The 25,327-nt window shown below is 33.7% G+C and overlaps 1 protein-coding gene across 4 annotated transcripts in view; it reads right to left on the reverse strand.

The window, feature by feature from the left end:
- The window catches only part of LOC134844633 (protein still life, isoform SIF type 1-like), a 55,671-nt gene that overhangs the window by 14,367 nt on the left and 15,977 nt on the right, over nucleotides 1-25,327 (reverse strand). For 3 of the 4 annotated variants that reach the window (XM_063861412.1, XM_063861413.1, XM_063861414.1), the window contains exons 5-9: nucleotides 6,759-6,966; nucleotides 5,328-5,540; nucleotides 4,888-5,014; nucleotides 2,899-3,045; nucleotides 2,362-2,716 (exon numbers count right to left, since the gene is read on the reverse strand). In XM_063861412.1, the coding sequence (XP_063717482.1) occupies nucleotides 2,362-2,716; nucleotides 2,899-3,045; nucleotides 4,888-5,014; nucleotides 5,328-5,540; nucleotides 6,759-6,966 (1,050 nt within the window). Of the gene's footprint in view, nucleotides 1-2,361; nucleotides 2,717-2,898; nucleotides 3,046-4,887; nucleotides 5,015-5,327; nucleotides 5,541-6,758; nucleotides 6,967-11,473; nucleotides 11,770-25,327 lie in introns of those variants that run through there. The other variant, XM_063861415.1, reaches the window with a different exon arrangement.

Raw genomic sequence — 25,327 nt, forward strand, 5'->3', positions numbered from 1 at the left:
ATAGTAAAAAAATCAGGCGATCTATTTCTAATTTTCAAATATTCAGACAACCAGGAAACTCTAACAAATTTGTCAAATCGAGATCAACAAACCAAACCCTGTCAATTAGAAAAATGTCTCAGAACACCCATTTTACTAGCTAGTTATCTACTCTTTAAGCTATTTGTGATGTCTAAATTTGGCATTTTACTGAATCTGTTGCATTGCAAAATTCAAAGCATGTTGAATAATTTCAGATTATTTCATGTTTTACTTTCAAAAAAATCCCAAGGGTTAAAAGTATAAACATAGCCAATCGAAGATTAGAAAAGAGCAATGAACGCAATTAAACATAAAAAACACTTAGTTGAAAAAATCTCAACTTTCAAATTTCAAAGAAAAAAGAGACGCCCTTTAAGATCTTTGAAATTCTAGAACGATTTATGATGGGTGCTTTTTTGATAACAATAACCCAACTTAAGAAAACTGGATCAACAGATCAACTTTTTATTCCGCAGTAAATCCAAAAATTAAATTCCATTTTCGAAAATGGAAATCGTTCATTTTTTTTGCCCCAATTGCACGTTTGTAATTGGAGAGTGCTATTTACGTCACTTTCAGCAGATGAATTACAATTGAACTCAAAAAGTGCATATATACCGACTACACTCAATATTTTAAGACTTTTTCCTGAAAAAAAACAGCAAGACCTATATAAGAGTCTTCACTACGTTCATTACTCTTAAACATTGCCTTTTACTGAAAAAAAAACAATTTTTGATTGTATTCATAGTGCTACACCATTCTATGTTATGTTTTTAAGCAAAGAGTCAAGATGCAGGGCATTATATCCTAAATGACATAAGCCTCCGGAATTTATCCCAAAGTACTCGCTAATGTAAAACATATTTGAAGGATTATCCAGCATGAAAGACCATGTAAAGCACCAGCAGCACCAAAAAATTCGAGGAAAAAGTTTTTATTTCGGGTTTGATTTTATGTCATTGAAAAGTTAAAAACTGCAGTTAAAAATACAAACTTTAAATTTTTTGTCAAATTCAGTGTCTTTACTATCGATTTTTTCATTTTTGATAAGCTCTGTAAAATGACTTTGTTTTATTTTTTTTGGACCATTGTTTTTTTCATCCTGATCGAGACAGTTTGCTTATTGTTTGAAATTTTAGAGAAATAGATGTAATACTTAATCTTGGAGTGGTATATTCAGACAAACTTGAATTTTAAATTCACCATTTTTAACTGAAATTTGTTTACCATCTTCATAATGTTGACAATACACGATACAACGATAGCGTAGCACTTCAAACTACCAAATAGAAATTGAGATGAAAATAGCTAAGTCGAAAAAAAAAACTTAAAATCAATAATTTTTTCGGAAAAACGAAAAAATTCAATCTCCGATACAGCGACAAGCAATACTACAACTAGCAATAAACAAGTGCATAGCATTTATCGACCACTCAATCAGCTGATAAAATGTGGTTAAACGCCAATTAAACCAAAAATTAAAAATCGAAAGTAAAGTGTTGCCGAAAAAATTTGAGCGTTTAAAATGTTTTAACTTTTAACTTTTATACTACCTACCAATCTGATTTTTTTGAAAACTGAAATGATCACATTTTAACTTTAAAACGATGCAAAAAAATCACTAAACCGATAAAACATGAGCCAAAATTATTGAGGCCGAATAAATTTTCTAAGGGAAAAAACTAAGAAAAAAAACTAAAATATGCTAGTCAGGGATCAAAAATTTTAAAAATTTCAAGATATAGCAACAATACTTGGAAAAATGAAAAAAAAATCCGATGTATGCAACTAAACCTACAAAAGATAAACTTACAAATTATAACCTGACTATTCAATTTTCCCGGAAAACATTTCAATTTAGACACTGAAAAAACGAAGTTCATACAATAGGCGAAAAGGCAACCGCAAAACCTCCAGGCAAAGTGAGAAGGGGCCTGGACGGTGCTAAGAAGCTATAAGGCGACAGCAAGTTCTTGAAAATTTTGAAAAAAGAAAAATTGTTGAAAAGAGAGACGTGAAAAGAAGTCTCGTTCCCGGTTACAAGACATTTGTTCTCGCAAGTAGAATAAAAAATCATCTTCTAATTTGTTATGATACATGGTAATCTGAGCTGCACGTGGAAATGTTTTTCCAATGCGAGTTTCAAAACAGAAATTTGTTTTGATTTTCGACATTTAAAGTTTACCACTAGCCTAGAGCCATGCTCGCCTTTGAAAAAAAATTGTTGCATCTGCCCTGATTGCATTTCTCATCTAATGCTGCAAGACTTTCAAAATGTTCACGCTCCCTCCCTTCTCATTTTTGAATGTTTTTTTTTCATAGTGTTTGTCATCTCACCGATATAGGTCGCACTGCATCAGTTCCAGATTCTGCTCCCAGTTCTCAATCTGGGCCAGGATGGGCTGTCTGTTCTTGGAGTCAGAGGTCACACTCAACTGCAACTGGGCCATCTTCCTCATCTTGCTGTCTCTATCCATCGCATCTTCCCTCTTCCTGATCTCATCCCGCAGACAACTCAGAGTGTCCTGAGGCTTCTGCTGATGGCCACCATTGCCACTACTGTTCATGTAATGATTGATACTGTTACCATTGTTGAATGACGCAGAGAGCGAAGATTGCTGTGGTGTTCTCTGTGCGGTTCCGTTGGAGCTGTACTTGTCCAGAACTGAGATGGCGAAGGCACTCGAACAGCCTGGAAAAGAAGAATACATAAGAAACTTTTTGTTCAACACATGATCCATATGAAAACAAAACATTAGGGACAAAAAGGAGAAAAAAGCATTTTTATCGTCTAGGTCAATGACCTTCTTTTATATTGTAATTCACGGAGGAGTTTTCAGTCAAGCTAAAACTTGCAAATCATGCATAACTTACTGGAGTGTATGGCAGTGATCCAGTTCTCCAGTTCTATCTGTGAGGGTGCTTCTAACAAGTAGACGTCTCCGTTGGCGGTGCTCAATGAAAAAATGTTCTCTTTCTTCGGGTGTTCTGGGATAGCCTGTCCGATGCAGTTCTCGATATCTAAAATAAAAAAGACAATTTTTTTTTAAATAATCATTTCGACGTGATGAACGGGGGGATATTGCCCAAGGTATTATGAGGTTTGTACAGCGTTTTGTTTTCGCTGCTTTGTAAAGTGGCGGCGCATCAAACTATCCATTACATCTAATGAGAGCATTCTTAGAGGATTGCAAAACTTCAGCCTTATATTTTTGTTTAGTTTGCAGTTCATAGGAATTAATTAGGATACAAAAATCACAATGAGAATAATATTTTTTTTTCACCAAAATTGGATCAAAAATTTTTAATTAAATTTTTAAAATATTATATGGAGACCGTTTAACAATGTGACCGTTTAAAGATGATAAAGTCTTAATTTGGGAACAATTTAACGTTTTTGGAATGCAAATTTTGCAAGATTCTAGCAATGCAAGGTAGATAATGCACGAATTTTCCACGAAGTGTTTGTTTTCTGCATTCGGAATGCAAAATCTTGCACATAACTTTCATTACAAAAATATAATTTTTTATTGTGCGGTCCAAGAAAGCTGATTTAGCGGAGATCATTACCAGCCTACGGTTTTAGTTTCTGCTCCGACAACTAAAAATTGCGCAAAACTAGGTCCCACAAACAATCATCAGAATGAGACGAGAGACGTATCATATATCGGCCCTTTCAATTTTGATTGAAACGACACTTTGAATTGTTTTCATTTTTTGAAATTAACTGTTGCTGATTATTCCGAATTAGTTTTCATTCTGAGCTTTCGTCTAGTTCCTCTTTTTATACCACTCACAAAAAAACGAGACAAGTTTGACTACAATACTTTATAAAATTGTTTTCTTTTTTTACTGAATGTGGCCAAAAAAACTATATGCACTTCTTGCACAGTAACTAAACTTATCTTTTTTGCTTCGCGCTTTTTAACCACCTAAAAAATTACTGATGAAATAAACTATATGAATTAGAAGCAAAAAATGAATTTGCAACTTTTTTCCTCCAATTATTTTTTTTAATTTGAACAATTAGCATCTGATGACTTGAATGAATAACCATTTTTTTCCAAAGTATAACTCTCATTAAACTATTTTGAAAAAAATCCTAAATGATGAGTTCTCTTAAAACGTTTTAAAGTACATTCATGCATTTTGCTTGATTGTCAGTTGTCTTGGGGAAGCATTTTAAAAGCAACCTCCGGGTGTAAACGCAGTGCACCTGCCAAAACCAGCAAGAACAATTGAAAAATAATCATTTAGTGGTATGCTAATTCATTTCTTGGCGATATGTTGCAAATCACGGAAGATGAAAGAATCTTTTAGGGAATATGCAAAATGTATTGTTTGCAAGATTCTGTGCAAGATTCGCATTGCAAGGCCATTAGGGAAGTCTTTTCCTTCTCTTTTTCCTCGCCATAGCTCTTTGAATGAGAAAAAAATTATTTTATGATTGCTATTTTTTGATAATACAGAAAACTGGGTGAATAAGTAACTTTTTCATTCCACTGGGAATCATGATAATAAAAGTCCCTTTCATAAACTAAAAGTCAGCCAGTTTTTTTTGCGCCATTTGCACTTCGTTATTAGGGAGTGTAATGAATGGGCCTTCCATCCTGCAAATGAATTTGAACTGAAATTTTAAACAATCAGAAGTCAAAAATCGAAGTTGAGCATGAACAAATTTTTAAAAAAATCCTGAAAAAAAACGAAAAAAAAAGAAATTAGCACGACTTGACTTGTATAAGTGATAATTCACTTCGTTCATTAAAACTTAAGCATCGTCCCACTCTAGCGGCATTCCGCACTATACCTTCTAGCGGACGTTAACTTGGTCCCAATCACATTTTCAAATGTCCTTTTACTCACTAAGGGTGCATGCAGGTTCACTAGTGTCATCTATGGCCGGCTGCTCCCCTTGGGCGACAGAGTAGAAGAAGAGAGAGACACCCTTGAGACAACACCAGTACTTGTGCCACTTCCTCTTACTCGCAGTCTGAAACCAAAAAACAAACTAAAAAAAGAGCACCGACTCTTTCTCATTCATGCTCCCCCAATAATACAAAAATCTACTGCGTTGGGTCTATAACGTTTTGTTATAAGAAAGCGGCGGTGTAAAAGCTTTCTAAGAATCAAATTTTCGTGAGGAAAAGTTTATTTTGGGCATTGCTACGGGCAAAAAAAATTCAAGGAGCAGGGAAACGTAGTCTGGTTACAATTTTTTGTAATTTGAGAGAAAATGAACAATAATAAGAAACTGGCAAAGATATATGTAGACACAGAAAGGGGCATGTGAACATGTTAAGTACCTCCAGTCTCCTCTTGCGCAGAAACAGGATATGTTTGATTTCCAGCCATCCCGCCTTGCGAGTCACACCCCCGAAGAAGTTCTGAGATGTCACCGAGGACTCCGACTTCACTTCTCGGGCGAGGGGCGAGGGGGCGTTGTTGTCGCTAGTGTTATTCGACGGGAGGGAGAAATTATCTTCGCTTATTTCCGATTGAGTATCATCAGTTGGCAACTGAAACGAAATCTTTTTTCCTAATCTTTACTTTCAATTTATCAACAGATAACAAGACCTACATAACTTCCACCATTTCGCCAAATAATTTGCTACTAATTTTTCCTAAAAGCAAGGTGTACCAAGCTTTTTTATTCTTGCAAAGTTGAAAGCACAACTTAAGATTCCTCTCTTTGAGAAAAGCTCGTCTTGTTCAAATCTTGGAAATTCATTCTTGGAAAATTAGTAATCCTATACTGCATTTTATTTAAGAAAGCTAAGTTACGCCCACTTTGAAGAAAAAAATTTGGCTACAATAACTTATGTTGCGCACGCGTCGAGTGGTGTGATAACTAGTTGAAGTTTCTGGCACCTGAAGTTTGGATTTAAACCGAATGATGTTTCTGGACCTTTTGCCCGGTGATGTAAACCTCTCCGAGATCTGTCGGATTTTACCCAATAGACCTGCACTTCCACTTTCGTCGTTCTCATCGCCGCCTGGCGACTCTTTTATAGACTGGCGTCTTCTCGTTGTTTCTGAATTATTCTCTTTGAGAATTCGGTAGCGGTTTAAACCCGAGTATGATACGCTTCGGGTGAACCGGTTTTGTCGGCAACTCAAAATGGGCGATTCGTTGTAAGTCGGAAACAATTCCCGTGATCCATACAATAAATCTACCATATTAATTTAAAAAAGAACTGAGATATCTGTATCAAAAATATGAATGGAAACAGGTAAATAGAAAATTTGAAGGTGAAATTTTGAAACATTAGATGAATTTAGGTAATTTAATCCGTGCCTGTGATTTTAAACATATAATAACAAGATTGTAAGATTTTATCTCATAAGGTAACGATTTAACGTCTTGTAATTTAATTAGCACTCAATATTCGCTCAGCATGAAAAGACGCCAAATTGCACCATTCGAAATCCACTGTAGGATTACGTCACTCGAATGGCTAGAACCTGTCAATCAACTCCAAAACGTGTCTAGACACGAGTTTTGACACAAAAGACATCAAAGAGCAGCGCGCCGCCGTCAAAAAAGATGCTCTTTGATCAAATTCGATACTGTCCTTTCCATTGAGCATCTTTTAACTGCAGAAGTTTAAGAGAGAAGGTCAACTGATCTTACAGTTTCTGGTATTAAATGAGTTAGAATTGAAAGGAAAAATTGCACGATTACCTTTTAGGAAAGTAATAATTTGAATGTTAAAACTAGCTCGAGGTTTACTCACATCGATAGAAGTTTCGACGAAATTCCTCAACTTCTCATCCTCGTTCAGACCGGGCCCGATTCCCCCTCCCAAACTTCCCTGATCAATACTGGGTTTTCTGGGCTCGGGACAACCCCCAGGTCGGTCCAGGGATCCACAGTTGGAGGAGCTTGCTCCACTTGGATTGCTGTTTGGACCCCTCGTAGGCCACTGGACGTTAATGTACTCGCTAAAACAAGTAAGTTTGAGCTCGGAGTTAACCGGAAGCCTTTTAGGAGTCGATGGTCGATTCTGGATGTTGGAGAGAACGTCCTGGACCTGCTCCAGTGTCATATAGTAACGATTGTCCATAACCAATTAACTCATTTGCGACTAATTATTTAGCTAATTTTGGGAAGTTAGCTTACAACAGAAGAAATTAAATAAAGTGTAACTTGTATTGATATTCTCCGAATGTTTTGGTTTATTTGATAAAAATTTAGTTATTAACTGCAGTTGGAAGTTTATGACACTCAAGAAGCGTGAGGTTGGAATGAAAAGTTGGATTGGAAAGTGGGAATGTTTGAGTTTTGTGGTGACAATTTGCGAGGAAATTTAGTTGTTTTTTCAAAGGGAACCTGTCAACTGGTAAACAAGATTGTTTTCACAAACTTTACTGTTTCCATGTTTTGTTATTTATGCAAATAAACGGGTGCTTCAATCTTGGCAACACGGGCACAAATTGTGCGCGGAAGAGTTTGAAGTAGCGCTGTGAAGGGAATAACTAGTCAGGAAAAGTAGTTAGCACCTCCTGATTATAAATTGGTTAGTATTACCAGCGCTGTACTGTAAGCGGTAAGAAGGAGCGGGAGGCAAAAGCGGACAGGACGCAACAAGGAAGCATAACTAGAATTGAGAGCGAGACAGAGCAAAGGGGAGAGAGGGATGAGGAAGGGGAGGGGGTTATGGCTAACTTCCAGGCTAGTTGTGGGCCGATAAGGACACTTATTTGTTTGTTGGTGTAATATTATTTTGCAAACTAGGGTAGAGAAACAAGTTATCGTAGTGTAACAAGTGCTGGGACAAGTGGTAAACAAAAAGAAGTAGCCATCATGCTACTCTTGTCCCCCGGAGCAAATCGGAGTCAGGTTTTGGAACTAGTGAAATGTGAAGTCGCATGTATAGCCATAGCAGAATAGTCTAACTATAGCTGAAGTCCTCAGAAAACGCAGGAAATGGCCGGCGTACAAGTCCACACACCAACACCAACGCCAACGCTAACCACGTTCGCAACTGCACATATGAGGGATATTTGCCTGATTTCAAAAAATGTTCTCGCGGCTATTTTGATTCAATTTCCCGCTAAATTGCCTGTCTAGAACAGACATACAAAGGCCAGTGGCACCACTCTAATTCAAATACATGCGCCAAAAAATCTTCCCTAATTTATACGGAGGTCGGCTTAAATGAAAAACGGAGGCAATTATTGCCTAACAATAAGCAAAATTTTAGAAAATCAAAGCGTTTTTGAATCGATTTTGAGACCCAGTTTTGCTTTGCCAATTTTACAGCAGCTAAGTGGTGGCTTTAAATAACGTCAACAAACTAGGGCAACAAAATCGACCAATTTCAAAACAAAAAGGGCAGAAATTGGGCAACTTGGCCAGGAAGTTTAAAGATATCGATTAGAGGGATAAACATTAGCTGCGCAGAGCGGTTAAAAAAGTTAAATTTATGCCACCAAGCGCCAGCCACGCAGGATGGTAGTTAAATTTACGATGGCTATAAACATGGTATAAAAGTTGTATGATATATGCAGATACACATATAAATGCTTCACAAAAGTAGGCGTTCATGTCAATAGCGCCCAAAGTTTCCAACGTGTTTCTCTCATAGAGAAATTAAGATATGTTCAATTCTGAAAATGAAAAAAAAAAAAGTATTCTGAACATAAAAAGAATATACATATAGGAAATAGAGGCATGTAACGTCATTCAGATTTATACGCTAGTTTAGAAATCGGTTATCGTTTGCTTTGAAAATTTTAGACAGAAATAAAAGTTTTTTTTAATGAGCCATGTCTAGCTTGAAAACCCTTTCAAGTAGAATAAATCCAAAAATCAAATGACTTTTTTGTCTTATCTATTATTATTTCAGTAAGATTTATTAGAGTTCTAGGGTTACTACATATTATAGCCTGTTAGCGCAAGCAGCCACCTGAATCACTGCTTGAAGATAAAGTATTTTTTGGAAGTGACGGAATATAGATACTTGAGGTGTTTTGATTTATTCGACCAATTTCAAATTTTTTAACTGACAGCTTTTGCTTGAGTTTAGACCTGCGACCGTTTTTTGTAAAGTTAGGGAGATTTTTAAATTGCCCTGATGACTAATTAGAATATTTTTGGGCGCAATTTGACATTTTTGCTTTAACGCGCAGCGAGTGCAGCAAATCACATCATTCAAAAATAGTTCCCCTACCTAAGAACTAAAGTCAGGAGTTGTCAGCTATTTAGCAGCTCTAACACTATAGCAGGGCTGATCAAGTCTGATGCAGGTCTAAAAAAATAGCTAGACATGACTCAGTTTGCAGTTTTTTCGCTGAGCTCAGTTTTCTTTTGTGTTTACCTTTTTAAAAAAAATTTTGCTGGCGGATAAAGCGTTAATTTGCTTGCATGTAAAGCGTGTTACACAAACTATTCCAATTTCAGGTGAACTATTTTATGTGCTGCAGTTTAAAAACTTTGCAGGCTGTTCTAATTTCAAGTTATTGTTCCGGAATATTTGTGCTCGGGTGGGTTTTTTTTTCTTCAGACAAATTTCGACTTCTTAACTAGCCATTTTTGACGGAATTTTTTTTATTATCATTCGAAAGCTATTGTTGTCCTGAGCTCAAATTTGAAAGAAGTTTTTACCTGTGATTATTTTTCGTAAAATTATGAGGGTTTAAAGATTGCCATTTTGGCCAATTTGCGTCAATTAACTCGCGATATATTTCGCGCTATTAACGCGTAAGCGAAGAGTTAATCCGTCCTAGAAATCGTTCCAATTTGGTTGAAAGAAGCTTATTTGCCATAATTGATTTGTTACAAGGAGCGAAATCTATCCTTTTGTACTTTATATGGCGTGTGGGGTGATGATCTTCATTAAAAATTTCCAATTTTATAAAATTTAATTTTATTTTCATTACATTTATTTTTTACATGTTATCATTGCTCCATAAAACTTTAAAAGGCAATCGGAACATTCAGGGCTTCGCCCTGATACGAGCAGTCTTGTATCATGTGTTGATGAGTAAATACGTTTTGCAGACTGTTTTAACTTACGATTATGTATTACATTTTTACATTACATAATAGTTGTTACGTTTGGTTAATGAAATTTGTTAGATAAACATGACTAAAATGAATCAATTAAAAATTATTATTTCGACTCAGAATTTCACGGAACACGAAAGATTCGACCAAGTTAAATTACCGAACTCTCAAAACTTATTGGGCATTTTTGTAACAAAGGACATTTTTGTGACTAAATTACTTGAAAAACTATAGGGTGAGGCGGCGAAAAAATTGGATGAATCAAAAAATTACTAGAGGAAGACTCTTTGAGTGGTCAGGGGTTACAAATTCCTGATGGCAAATTTCGTAAAATCTAATTCAATAACCTAAGTTTTTGTTCAAGTTAAACGTTGCAACAACAATTGGGAGCCAGAAATGCTGCTTGATTTTCCAGGATAATTACAGACATTATGTTCCCATGTTCGTATTTGTCCTTAAAACTTGTTTAATGTGAATGTAGATATGTAATATTTAAAGTTAACTTACTTTTATTTGAATATAAAAAATTCTTTTTTGAGTCGTGTTTAAAATAGTTTGAGTTGATATTATTTGAGTCGCATTCAGCTGCGTCCAGAGCTACTGCATGTAAGAGTCAGATCTGATGCATATCGACTCAGACCTGAATCAGGTCTGATCAGCACTGCCCAAAGGTGATATATATCAGATCTGATGCAGATCTGCATCAGACCTAAGCAGCTTTTAAAAATAAATGCTACAGGTCTGTTGCAGACGTGGAAAACGTATGATTTACCGATGGTCATAACTGATTTCCACTCAAGACTTTGATACGAGGAGGCAATTTAAATATTCCAAACATTCCAAGTTTTTCAAATAAATTTTTTTGGATGTAGAGAGAAGACTACTGCAGATAGCTCGGAAAGGAGTCTGAACAAAGTTTTGTTCTGGTGCAACCAGTCTTGATGATTTCACCACATACCTTGTTACTTATAGTGACAAAATTCTCAAGCTTTACTGGAACTAATCTATACTGATAATTGTATGGATTCTTCTTATGTGGCGAATTTCAATGTGGAGAGAAAAAACAAAACTGATTGCGCCAGAACGTCGCCTTGAATGTTAAGTCTGCCGTTTAAGGTACTTGAAGTACTTTTGATGAAAACAAAATAAAACTATTCGAGAGAATATTTTTTTTCGAAAGTTTCTTCAAAAAATATCAATAAGAAAGTGATACCTTCTGCGTCTATCAACGCAAAAATTAAATAAATAAGCTTGCGTTGATGCATTTATTTTGAAGTCATTGCTGGTCAAGATCACAACAGAGCCAATAGACAGTCGGAAAAGTGTCAAAATTGGTTTGCAGAAAAATCACATCGAGTAAATATTTAATTACTTCGGTTGAAAGTAAGAACAGTAATTACAAAAAATGAAACGAGCTATGATAAATTTGACTTCACTTACTTTGTACCATAAGAATAGTAATAGACACACGAATCCATGATGATGAGGAATCAAATAATTGAAATTAACTAAAATTAATTCATTAATTTCAAAATTCGATTTGCATAAAATTTGAGCCAAGATGAACTTATGTTGGAAATTTTTTCAAACAAAATTAGGCCGTATAAACAAGCCGTACGAACGGATAGAAAAACGATATTTTTCAAAAGAGAACGCCGGCTTTTTTGTTCTTGTTTTTTTTTTCAATCCAGCATTGTATTTTAGACAGCAACCGCATTTGATAACAAATGTTGCCAAATTGAATTCCTTCAAAACAAAGGCAACTGAAACAGCAGCGACATATGCTTTGAAAATAAAGCGTTTTTAATTGTAAAATATCTAATTTTCAATTCATGAAAAAGATGTTGTTTAAAATGTAGTTTACTTTGTTATGCATTTACTTTAACTTAAGTAAAAAAAAGGAAAAACATAAGTGTTAGGTTTTTCATGCAACGCAACAATGAATGACTAATCACATTGAAAAATATTCTGACATCATTAAAAATACTTCAGGCTAATGAAATCGACTCAACAAGTATCCCTCGAACTCAAACAGTTGAATGAAGAAACAATAACGTCACGGGTGGCTAATAACAGAAAAGAAGAAATAACATTAATGGAGTCGGAATCTTCTATGAGGGGAAAAAACTCAGTTTCATTTAAATTTTCATTTCTCAGTTAAGTATGTTTTTAGCTGGGGAAAAATGGTTTCCACGGGTAGAAAGACTCAGGAAAATATTAAAAAGGATGAATCCGTGTTTCAACAGCCTCAATGGTAATAATACTAAAATTGTTTAAAAAAACAGGACAAATTGAGCAGGTTGATCTAACCATGCAGAAGAAAAGACACGTAACGTACACTGATGGTATTTAGTATTCAGTTCAGCTCAGTTATTGACAAAAACAATAAAAAAGAACGAGACTAAATTTTTCCACAGGCCTCTGTGCCAAAAGGCTTTCCTCTGGCCTGAGGGAAATATTAAAAAATGGGAGAGGGGAGATGAGGGGTAATTTCACGCTGGAACAAGTTGGCAGCGGTTTTGGAACGGAAATAGCGCAAATTTTTGAACTGCTTGCTGGAAAACCGCCGGTTTCTTACTTCAATGCAACTTGGTGGCACAATTTTTTTAGAGTAAATATTACCACAAGGAAAATTATAAGTATCACTAGCAATGCAAGTTAAGTAAGTATTTTGCCGCTCCGCAAAAAAAACTGAGATGAGAAGTCTGAATGGTAGAAAAAATTAGCTTGATTAGCTGAATAACTTAACTGCCCTGTTGTTGCCTGTGAAAAAAAAGGGAAATAAATTCCGTGGTTATCTACAACTTCCATTATCTAAAAGCGGATGGAAATTTTTGAATAATTAAACATTTAATCAAAAAGAATCGAAAATCGAGCTTTATTTGTGTGCAGCTTAGATTCATCTGACGTCAGAATTGAAGACAGACAAGGCGGAAATTTTATGCGAAGGAAAAAAATAGCATTTTTTTCTTATTAAAAAGATAAATCGCAGTCGTAATGAGGTTGAAAAGCACTAACATAAAGAGGAAAAGATAAAATAAAAAAGTATAAAATGGCCATGAAAATGGTAAGTTCTTACCATTACTTGCAATGCAAAAAACCCTCATTCACATTTTGGAGCTGAGGGAGAAAAATTAATTTCGACCGTTATCTATTTTATCACAGACAAAAATATATAGATAAGGTAAAAATACAACTACGTTTGACGAGCGATGGGAAAAGAAAGGCTCTTCTTTTTAGATAAATTGGAAGCCCAGCACTGTTTTTACAAAGGGCCTTTCAAGTAGATATAAAAAAGCAGGCAGGTATATTGTACAGCTAGCGGCACACTTTTAAGCTTAGAAAAAATAAATGACGGAAAAATAGTTTCAAAGACAACCATTTTAGCATCAGGTTCTTTTATTTTTCATGGCAAATACAGGATACAAAATGAGTTAAAAACGGCAAAAAAGATGTTATAATTTTGCATGCTGAATAGCTCGGTTTAAAAGATAATTTCACTGAAGCGAAATGATTTAATTGTGGAAAAATAAGGCTTTTCCTTGATCAAAAATAAGGCTCTTTCTTGGTTTCTACGACGTTTTATTTCATCAGCGTTCATCGATTTTGGCCTCTAGCAACATTGGCTTTCAGAATATCAAAAAAAAGCCAACAAAAGAATCCAACTAGGAAAGTATGTTCCGACCACAGTTTTTGTTTAAGTATACAGCAGAAATTAATTTTTTCCTGTAAATAAAAGTTTTCTTGCAAAATTAGACTTTCTATCAAGAAGAGTTGTCAAAATTATTCAGTGTTTTTTTTCTGTTTTTTAAAAGTATGTAATTCAGATAATGGTATACTTATATAATATATTACGCAACTGCTCAGATTTTTTAAGCAAAAAATGGTTTCTCTCAATAATTTCTCTTACCAGCGATTAATTTTTGGTTCGGATTAATAAAACGGATCAATAAAATCAATCATCTTAAACAATAATCAATTGTTCAGATGTTGTTGCAAACAATTGCTCGTCGCTGAAATAAAGAGGCCTTAACAACATTTGGGTCTGAAAATCAAAAACTTCCAGCCGACGTTGAAAGTATCGTGACGTTGAAATATGCTTTTTGGGGCCGAAATCACAGTGGGAAGGGCTTCAATGTGATGCATCAGTTGAAACCCTGCGCCGCATCTAAAATCTGGCAGAAACATCCTCTCACACAAAAGTGCTTCACCACTCTTTCGAGAATGGTGAGGACGACAAGAGGTTTGACAAAACATTAAGAACGCAAAACTCAGAATATTCTGGCTGCTCTGTAAATTGTTGCAAAAGTTTTGTCAATCAAACAGACAAAACCAAAAAAAAAACTAAATCTTTGGAATATTTTCAGATTTGCTGAAATTCCCTAAAAAAAATTTTTTTTTTAAATTAGGAATGGAAATAGTTTTTTGCGGGGTTTAATTTGCCCTTTGCGGCAGACATTCAGATAAACTTTAAATTTTGTAGTGATTCAGATAATTGCTAAAATTTATAATATGCTGCGAATTTAAGTTGACACGATTTGAATTACTAACTTTTAAGACAAGATGAATTACTAACTGTCGAGTTTATAGGACAAGATGTAGCAAATTATTAGGTCAAAAAGGTGCTTTTAGGTTGTAAAGAAATTTTGATACGGTTTTTATGAGCAAAAATTACGACGTCAAAAAAGCAACTTTATAATAATTAGTTTCATTCAGCTTCGTTGACCAAAAAGAATACTGCCAACAATTTAGCTTTAACTATTATATTCTTTGTTACATTTTATAATATGATGCGAATTTAAGTTAACACAGTTTGCAGCAATTCAGGAAAATTGAGCAAATCTGCAGCAAAAAACGTTGTTCATGTATATTTTTGCGGTGTCAAGGTTTTCAACCGTTAAAACGTAATTTTTGCTGAAGAAAAAGTGTTCACTTTTGTTTTATAGTTAATACCAAACTGTTGACAATATCGAAGATCTTGAGCAAAACAATTGGACAAAAAACGTGCTTTTAGGTTATAAAGAATATTTTACGAGCTGAAATGCGTGAAAAAAAAATACGACGTCAAAAAAGCAACTTTATAATAATTAATTTCACTCAGCTTCGTTTACCAAAAAGAAAATTGCCAACAATTTAACATCAACTAATATATTCTATAATAATTTTTAAAATATGATGCGAGCTATTTGATACTGTATGACACGGTTTGTAAAATATGACACGGTTTGTAGAAATTCAAGAAAATTAAGCGAATCTGCAGTGAAAAACGTTGTTCACGCAAATTTTTGCGGTTTCAGGTTTTCAACCGTTAAAGCGTAATTTCTGCTGAACAAAAAGTATTCACTCGTTGTTTTATAATTGATACCAATTTAATGACAATGTCGATGTCGTTGAGCAAAATTATTGGCCAAAAGGGTGCTTTTAGGTTATAAAAAATATTTTTGACTCGGTTTTTACGAGCTGAAATGCGTGAAAAAAATTCGACGTCAAAAAAGCAACTTTATAATAATTACTTTCACTCAGCTTCGTTGACCAAAAATAAAACTGCCAACAATATAGCATCAACTATAAAGTTTTTTGTTAAATTTCATATTATGATGCGAGCTAAAGTTAACACATTTTATAGCAATTCAGAATAGTTCAACAAATTTGCAGCCAAAAACGTTGTTCACGAATATTTTTGCGGTTTTAAAGTTTTCAACCGTAAAAAACGTAATTCCTTCTGAACAAAAATTATTCACTCGTTTTTTTGTAGTTAATACTACTAAATTGTTGACAATGTCGATGACCTTGAGCAAAATAATTGGTCCAAAAACGTTTTTGTAGATTATAAAGAATAATTTTTACGAGCTGAAATTTTTTACGAGCTGAAGTGAAGTGAGTGAAAAAAATGTGGTCGAAAAAGGAAGTTTATAATATTTCCTTTCATTTAGCTTCGTTGTCCAAGAAGAATTCAATTTGTATTAGCTAAGAAGAATGCCAATTTTTCATTAGCTACAAAACAGCTTGTTTCACAGAGGAGCAAAGATAAGTTTGTTTAAGCACTTGGCAAGATTGCTTGCCCCACCAAAGTGAGATGAGAGTTTTCGGTACAAACTTTTTCATTTCAAAAAAATTGCAACTGGTTTTTCTGGAAACTTTTTTTTCTGATTGTGACAGGGTATTAAATTTTTGTCAAATTGTAAAAAAAATCGTTTTTTCTGCTCCCTCGTAAAACAAGCTATTTAAAAAATTCAAATTGAAATTTGCATTTTTTCAAAACTAAGCTTTTTTTGAAAACTGTAAAACCACATATGCAAAAAAAATGGAAAAAAAGTTTTTTTCTTAAAAAATGGTTCGGACTAAAACTTTGAAGCTCGAAAATTTATTCAGTCGCTTTTGAAAAAATAACTTCATCAATGAATTATTTGGTATTAAAAGAAAACCAATTATAATGTTTCTGTCATTCAACAAAAAAATTCAACTGCTTACTTTGCAAATTGCACAAAAAGTTCATATTTGTGTCACTGTGGTTTCTGCTACTCTGCGAAATTTTATGATTCACGTATTTAATCAGGGTTTAATTTTTATTAAATAATTGCTTTGATTATAATACTTACTAATAATTAAACATTTAAGAAAAATATTCAAAATTTAAAAAAATTCAAAATAATTTAAAACAAAAGAATGTGAATATGTAATGAAAATATAATGAATAGAAACACTGAATATTTTTGTAATAGCATAATTAATTCACACAACAACTCTGATAATAATTGGTCGTTTTTAGCAAAATTTTACAAGTAATATTAAATGCGTGGGGGCAAAATAAATTTTCAACCAAGAATTTAAAGTTTTGTCTTAGGTACAAAAACTGCGTAAATTGAAAATGGTGAACAATTTTTCTATTTTAGCAACATATATCTATTGAATGAGGGCTCAAAAACAGCTCTCATTTCTGTCGCTCGGGTCTCGGATAAAAAATATCAAACATTTGTGTAGGTTTTTCATCTACACTAGAAGTACAAATACTCAAGCTGTTAAGCCTCCGACCAATTTTTGAGATTTAGACATTGAATACTCTCACCTTGATACATCAGATAAAAAAAATAACTCAAAAACCAATAACTTTTTGATTGAATTGCGGAATGGAGCAAAACCTTAAGTAATCAATCGCCAAAAAATACTAGCATCAAAAAAGTTAAAGCCTATTCCGTGTTCAGTTAATGACCAAGTGGTGCAAGTTTTTTTTGCATTTTCTATGCTTGCAAATATACCTAAAATTACTGCTATACAAACCACTTAATCTGTAAGAAGCAAACCAATAATGAAACACTAACTCCAAGCAATTCCCCAGAAACAAAAAGAATTAAACCCTACTGCATCACTTCGAAGCCATTTTTAAAATGTATCATTTACCAGATACTGATTTTCACTTCTCTTTTCTCAAAGTTACGCTTAGCTCTAATTAAATTTTAGAATGAAATTTTCTAAAAATAGATGTACCATTAAAATCTCGTTGCTGAAAAACGCGTTGAAAGTGTTGAACTTAATCTGAACGTGTTTGGACACTTGAGATGTTTCCTTTTACCAATGCTTTGACTGATTTTTCATTTTGGTACAAATGAACGTTGGTACAAATGGGACATCACCGCTTTGACAACACACTGAGTTAAAGGTTCTTTCAGTCTTCGTGTCTACCAAGTGTATCGAGACAGTTCAGTCGTTGAAGCTTGGATTTCGATCAAATCGAAACAGTGTAGGCCCACTCCTGCTAGATCTGTTCGTCGAAATTACAAATTACACAGAGACGTTGGCCTCTCTGAAAACCTTAATTCGGGGAAGTCTATACAAAGAAGAACAGCAAGACTGACACAGGAAAACATAGATATTGCCATCATGGGAACTCGACAGTTTTCGAAAATCATCAATAACCCAGCACAATAATTGGGGTTTCTGGGATTCGCAGAGGACCTATGAAAGGCTATCCTACCTCTCTAAGCATAGGTTCTTCAATTTTTTCAAGAATTTTGAAACAAGGTTTAAAAATTGTACCTTAAATATTAGAGAAAAGATACAAATTTAAAGCTGCTGATTTTCAGCTTCACTGAGTATTTGCTGAATTAATTTTGAAGACAATGCATCAAAAAGACGAGATGAGGAAGAATGCATTGAAAATAAATAAATCGCGTTATATTACATCAAAAAAATTGAGTTATGTTTACTTATTACAAAAAAAAAACAATCTAAGTTCGTCCATTAATTATTTGATGTCACTGTAGATTTCATGCTTCTACGCAAGTAGACAAAAGTATTGCAAATTTAAATTTTTACTCTCCAACGCCTGTTTTCAATCTCCATTTGGACAATATTTAATTCAATTTTAGCAAAAACTTTACATAGACCTTAAGCAAATGATCAGATCTACGATCTATGAAATTATCATTTTTTGGTTTCAAGACTTATCAAGGCAACGCTGGTCTGAAAATGCCAGGTTTCCTCGTTTAAACTAAGTTTTACATTGTATTGAACACTTTCTCAAATAAGTGAAGTAAAATAGATTTTCATATGACGTGAAACATTCTCAGCGAGAAAATTAAATTAATCAGAATGAAAAGTTTACTAAACTCTGCTGTTTCTTAGTTTTTCACGCGGATTGAATAGATTACAAAGACCAAAAGCAAATTATCAGATCTACCGTCTATGAAATTATCATTATTTGGCTTCAAAGACCTATCAAGGCAACCCGGGGGGTCTGAAAATGCCAGGTTTCCTCATCCAAACTAAGTTTTGAAGTGTATTGAACTCTTTCTCGAAAAAGCGAATTAAATAAAGTTTTTGATGCGACATGAAACATTCTCAGCGAGAAAATCAAATTAATCAGTGTGAAAAGTTTATTAAACTTGGCTGCTTTGTACATTTTCCAGCGGACTGAAAAACCTAGTGCAGACGAAGAAATATGACATTTTCCTACCCGGATTATTTTGAATAATCTTTTAACCCAAATACTGATAATTTCATAGAAGGCTGCTATGATATTTTTTTGTTCTCTTTTAAAATTTGATCAAAATTGATGTGAATATTGTGCAATAAGGACATTGGAAACAGGCATTTTAGAGATTAAAAATTGAATTAGCGCTTATTTTTGGCCACTGGTGTATCCTATTTCATTCTGATTTCAAACTCTAAACAAGACTGCTCGTATCAGGGCGAAGCCCTGAATGTTCCGACTGCGTTTTAAGGTTTATAGAGCTGTAATAACATTAAAAAATTTAATGAAATAAAACAAAATAAAAAAAAATTCTAATTTTTGAAATTTTTAAATGAAAATCATCCCCCCCACACGCCATATAAACTACAGAAGGATAGATTTCGCTCCTTGCAACAAACCAATTATGGCACATAAGCTTCTTCTAACCAATTTGGAACGAACAATTTCTAAGACGGATTAACTCTCCGCTTACGCGTTAATAGCGCGAAATATATCGCGCGTTAATTGTCCCAAATTGGCCAAAATGGCAATCTTTAAACCCCCGTAACTTTACGAAAAATGATCACAGGTGAAATATTTTTTCAAATTTGAGCTCAGGACAACAATACCTTTCGCATGATGTAAAAAAACTCCGTCAAAAATGGCTAGTTGAAAAGTCGAAATTTGTCTGAAGAAAAAAAAACCCACCCCGAGCACAATTATTCCGTTACTTTCGTATCGAAAGTCGGAACAATAACAGCTCGTATGCAATTCGTATGTAACATGCAGAGCACACTGAAACAACACGTGCAATCTGAAAAAAGAAATCTGAAAAAACCTAAAGTTGATTTTTCAGATATGCATCTCACATGCCAAACGAGCTGATTTTTATTGGATTTGAAATCGATATAAGAGAAAAAACAATCAAGCAAGCAAAATGATGATTAATTCGTATACAGTGCTGATTTAAATTATCCGGACAAAACGAACAAAACTTGAATTTTCAAATGCGTTTTTCTCAAATTGGGTTGAGATTAGACAAAAAGTGAAGAGGACAAAAGTTGCTTAGAATTTCGCCAGAATTAATATGGTGCCATTTTTTCTCCGAAATTCTCAACAAAACTTTTACCCCAAAAATGGGTCATTTTGGCTTTTTTCAATTAATCAAGAATTACGCTGAAACTACTATGTTAATTGATAAAAAAATTATATCACAGGAAGCCTTTTACGCAGCTCAACAAAGTTTAAGAAGAGTTAAATCTTCAAAAGTTTGCGCAAATTGTTTAAAATTTAATTTTAATCAAAAATTCTGGGTTTTATAGTAAAAATCACATTTATTGACTATCAAGTGAAAACTTTTTCTCTTATACTGGTTTTTGGAGATTTAACCCTTCTTAAACTTTGTTGAGCTGCGTAAAAGGCTTCCTGTGATATAATTTTTTTATCAATTAACAAAGTAGTTTCAGCGTAATTCTTGATTAATTGAAAAAAGCCAAAATGACCCATTTTTGGGGTAAAAATTTTGTTGAGAATTTCGGAGAAAAAATGGCACCATATTAATTCTGGCGAAATCCTAAGCAACTTTTGTCCTCTTCACTTTTTGTCTAATCTCAACCCAATTTGAGAAAAACGCGTTTGAAAATTCAAGTTTTGTTCGTTTCGTCCGGATAATTTAAATCAGCACTGTATTAATCAACGTAATTGATCGTAGAGAATAATGGAAATAAGCCAAAATCAATTTCAACTTCTGAAGTCAAACAACAAACAGAAAGGATCAGCATAGAATAAACCAGATTTGATTAGCATCTACATGAATAAACTCAGTATCAAAACAATAAAAGCAGAGCGGACGCCCAGTGTCCTCAAATTGTCGACGGTGGAAAGCACTTTTTCAACATTAGGGAATAAACCACCTGCCGAACACCTTGTTACTATTTTAGGAAACCCATTTTTGGCTGACCGACTCAAAAAAATTAAAAGGATCAATATTAATTAAATTATAATGGGAAGCGCGCGCCAAAAGACGCGACAAAAAGGCTCAAAAAAGCTTATTTTTGGATATATTTAAAAAAAACTTGATTGCGGTGCAAAAAAAAAGTTAAATACAATTTTTCTAATGATTTGCAAGATTTTTTGCTCCCTTTGAGACAATTCAAGTGTTTTCAGTAATTTGGATAGTCTCTCGCTTCTCTATAGAAAATCTTAGATCCACTTGCTTCCGTAAATGGCAATTTTCACGCGAAGAGTTAAAGCGAACTACGAACGAATCCAACTTTTTGTTAGTTTTGTCTTTGAATCTGATTGCCTTTTGCATTTTTGTTCACAAAAAAACTATGTCTTAATTAAAATCTTGTCTTTCCATTGAAACCTTGTTTTTGAGAGACCATTTTATGTTAATTCAAAATAACTGCATAATCTTTGTTCAATGCAATTCGAAAAAAGGTTATATTTGTTCATTGACTGTTCAGTGTCGCGGTATAATTCATGTTTCAGTCTTTTTTCGTTCTAATATCAAAATCAATAAAGTATTGCTCAAATCTGGATAATTTCATGTTAATTTTTGTTTGCGGTTTGAATTTTGTTGACCAATTTCTGATAGAGTTTTTGATAGATTATGTCCCAATTAAGCAATAATTTGCTTGCTTGATCGAATTCTCTCTCATTCCCACTTCAATCCCAATAAAAGTCTGCTAGCACGCAATTGGTATTTAATTTGCAGAGCCAATTTGCAATGGTAAGTGACTAAACTAACGCGTGCGAACTGAAAAAAGTTTCTTCCAAAAGGTGAACTTTTTTTTAGCTCTAACTTATATCAGTCACTCAGCATTGCACGTGTGCTTTGAACTTTTTACGCCAATTGCGTTCGATCAAGATTTTATTTGGATTGAAATCAGAAAGAGAAAGAATTCAATCAAGCAAGCAAGGTATTGTTTCACTGGGAAAGTATTCAACATAATCGATCAAAAACTCAATCAGAACTCGGTCAGCAGAAGTTTTAAATTCTGAAGTCAAACTGCAAACAAAAACTAACATAATTTTTTTTCAAATTTGAGCAAGACTTGTTAGATTTTGATATCGAAATGAGAAAATATTGAAACATGAGTTGTTCCGTGACACCAAAAAGTCAATGAACAAACATAAACTCATTCTTTCAAAATTGTCTCTTGAAAATTAAGTTTCAATTGAGAAATAATATTTAAGATCAAACACAGTGTTTTGTGAAGGAAAAGGCAAAAGCCAATCAAATTCGAAGGCAAAACTAACAAACAGTGTAATTCGTTCGTACTTGGCTTTAGCTCTTCGCGTGAAAATCGCTATGTCCAGAATCCAATCTTGGATTTTCTCAAGAGAAGCAAGAGATTTTCCATATCAATAAAAAGGTTCGAATTTTCTCGAAGATAGCAAGTGATCTTCCAAATCCCTAAGAAAAACCTTCTTTGCCAAATTTTTTTGTAGTGCAAGCAAATTTGCAAGAAGATAATTAAAAACAGAAAACAAAAAAGCCAATTTGGTCGTAAAATATCCCAAAAAAATAGCTCAGAATGTCTTTCTGTTATTTTTATTTGATTGCGGCTAAGAAAATTGTTAAAACTGGGTCTTTAAAGTCAATTTGAAAAGTTAAAAAACAAATATTGCTGAACTTAAAAAAGTGGTCAACGAATCCGCTTCTACCCCCGCCCCAAAAAAAACCTAGTTCCGCCCCCTGTAATTAATTTTTTTTAATTGTGAGTTCAAATGGCTTCATTGATAAAGAACGATTGGTAAACGGCGTCCTTAGAAAAATTGCAGATAAAACATAACCAAAATTATTCATGTTTGTGTCAAACCAAACACATTTCGCAAAGATAAATGCCAGGTCGCAAAGATAAATGCCAGCATTAAATAAGCATTATCAAAAAAACTACGCAAACAAACTTTAAACATCAGCATTTGTGGTAACTACGCAAACAAACTTGAGTCGACGCCCGTAGAGTGCAAAAAAGGTCAAAAATTTAGAGCGGTAATGATTACACTTCTTAAATCAAAAAACCCAAGCAAGAGAGAAACAAAAACTATGCAAAATTTAAAACGTTCACTATTTGACGCTTCAGATAAAGCATTCGTCAACGATAGAAAAACCTGAGCTGTCAAAAAAAGGTGTGCCGATGAAACTAAACCGACATCATAAGTAGATTCAGATAAAATGGGACTTGTAAATACAAAAAAATTACAATAAATTTTTAGATTTTGTTGTTGCACGTTTTCTGAAGAGCTCAATGAATCATTACTTTTGGATCAATTTGAAACAATAATTATCATTATTGAGAGATCTGAGAGCTTAAACTGCAAAAACAGAGGCAAAAAAACTGGGACAAAAACTCAACACAAGCCGTTGGGCAAGAATCTACCAAAAAAAATAGCCGGGTGAAAAGAAAAAACGTAAGCATTATTTACAAACTGTAAATTAAATTAAATCAGGACCGCGACCTCACTAAAATCAAAGATAAGCAATAAGTGTATTAGAACACATGACAAAAAAAATTTAAAAATAATGAATTATGATCAGAACTTATTAAAAAGTTTATTTTTGTAAAAATGATATGATAACATTTATGTCATTCTAGATTTAAATTTTTTTGTGAGAATAGTTATTCGTAAAAAACATATAGGCTTTTAAATCAAAATATAAAATCATTTGATACAAAAACGAATCAAAAAATTATACCAAGGAAATTGCAGGGACGGATTTAGGTTGGCGGTCCCCCCTTTGGTACTTTTTAAGAAAACCGTTTTTGGCCGACCGACCCTAAAGTTTTTCTAAAGGCGCCTTTGGCGCCAATATATACTAAGTTTGAGGGGGAGCGCGCCAAAAAAAACCGCAATTTTTTGTCAAAATTTTACAAAAAGTTCCCAAAAACTGCCAAAACAGTATCTTTTTAGTGCTTAGGAGAGCTCGGAAAATCAATTTGGTCGAACTAAAAACCTAAAAAAAGGTCGTCAAAACTTTCGAATTTTTTTAAAAAGAACGCATACCCCCCGCCCGAAAACAGTTTTTTTTGTGAAATTCAAAATTGAATTTTTTAAAATGAAGGTCGGTGATGTTAATGTCAAGCTTTTTTAAATAGATTGACTTAGGAAATGAACAGAAATAAAAAAAAACAAGAATAATAAAAAATTAACCCGACAGTCTTAAAGTCGACAATTAATCAGCTGAAAATCATCCGCAAGTTTTGGCAAAAAATCACCTTACAAAAACTTGTATGGACCATATATTACTAACCAAACCTATTTAGGGGATAGAGGAACATGTTGCATAGCATTAAGTGTACCACATTTATCTACGTAAGAAAAATTAGCATTTTTTCAAATTTACCACTCTATGAACAAAGCTTTTAACGGTGAATAAAATCTGATACCCAATTTCAACACCCCTTGTTGATTGCCATGGTAATAATAAAAAAAAATATTTTTTTTTATAGTCTAAAATTTTGTGTTATTTTTTTTAGAAAGGGCAATAAATCAGGTGCAAAATGCGCGAATGAGTGATTGTAGCTAAAAAAAATTTAAATTTGTAGTAGAAACGAATTCGGATTCAATCTCCAATCAAATTTTTCTGTCAGCCTCTGTCTAATTTAGTCTCAAAAACATTTTTGATGGATTTATTACGAAGGTTTTAAAGTTTTCTACAATTAAAAACTATGAAATGCATCAATTCGTTGACAAAACTTAGAAACTGCAAAAAGATTATACGTAATATAACCGTATTATAAAATCCATCGCCCTATAAACTACCTAATAAAAATCAGAAACTACCTTACGGGACCATACTTGTAAGCGAGATTCGTAAAGGAACCATACTTCTAACCAAGTACCCTTGCACGTTCACTCTTAATAGTGATAGTGAAGTTTGAACCATGCTGAAGAAAAATATGTGCTCAAAATTGGAATTTTGCGTGTTCGATGAAAAGCGTTAGAAATTTGCAGATAACCAGCAACAACACTTTTAGCACTTCGTAGTTTGGTCAATCAAACTGATGAAAAAAAGTATATTTATCAATTGAATTCCTAAAACCTGCATGAATAAAAAATTTTACTGGACCATTTTTTAGCTGTACATTGAAAGTATTAGATTCAGTTTTGAGCAAATGTGTTAATAAGAGGCGGGGTTTGGTCAAGAGAGCTCAAAATTACTTATGCTGAACAATCTCAGACCCTGGACAAATATTCTTTATTTGATTCCTTATTTGATGGTTTATTCTATCAACACCTAGCAAAGGGCGAAATGTGTGCATACTTGGGGGAATCCCTTCGCGATGTGGCGAATAAATATAGGCAAATTAACACTGAAGCTACTAAGCATTGAT

The sequence above is a fragment of the Symsagittifera roscoffensis genome, chromosome 4, assembly GCF_963678635.1.
Source record: "Symsagittifera roscoffensis chromosome 4, txSymRosc1.1, whole genome shotgun sequence".
Lineage (NCBI taxonomy): Eukaryota > Metazoa > Xenacoelomorpha > Acoela > Convolutidae > Symsagittifera > Symsagittifera roscoffensis.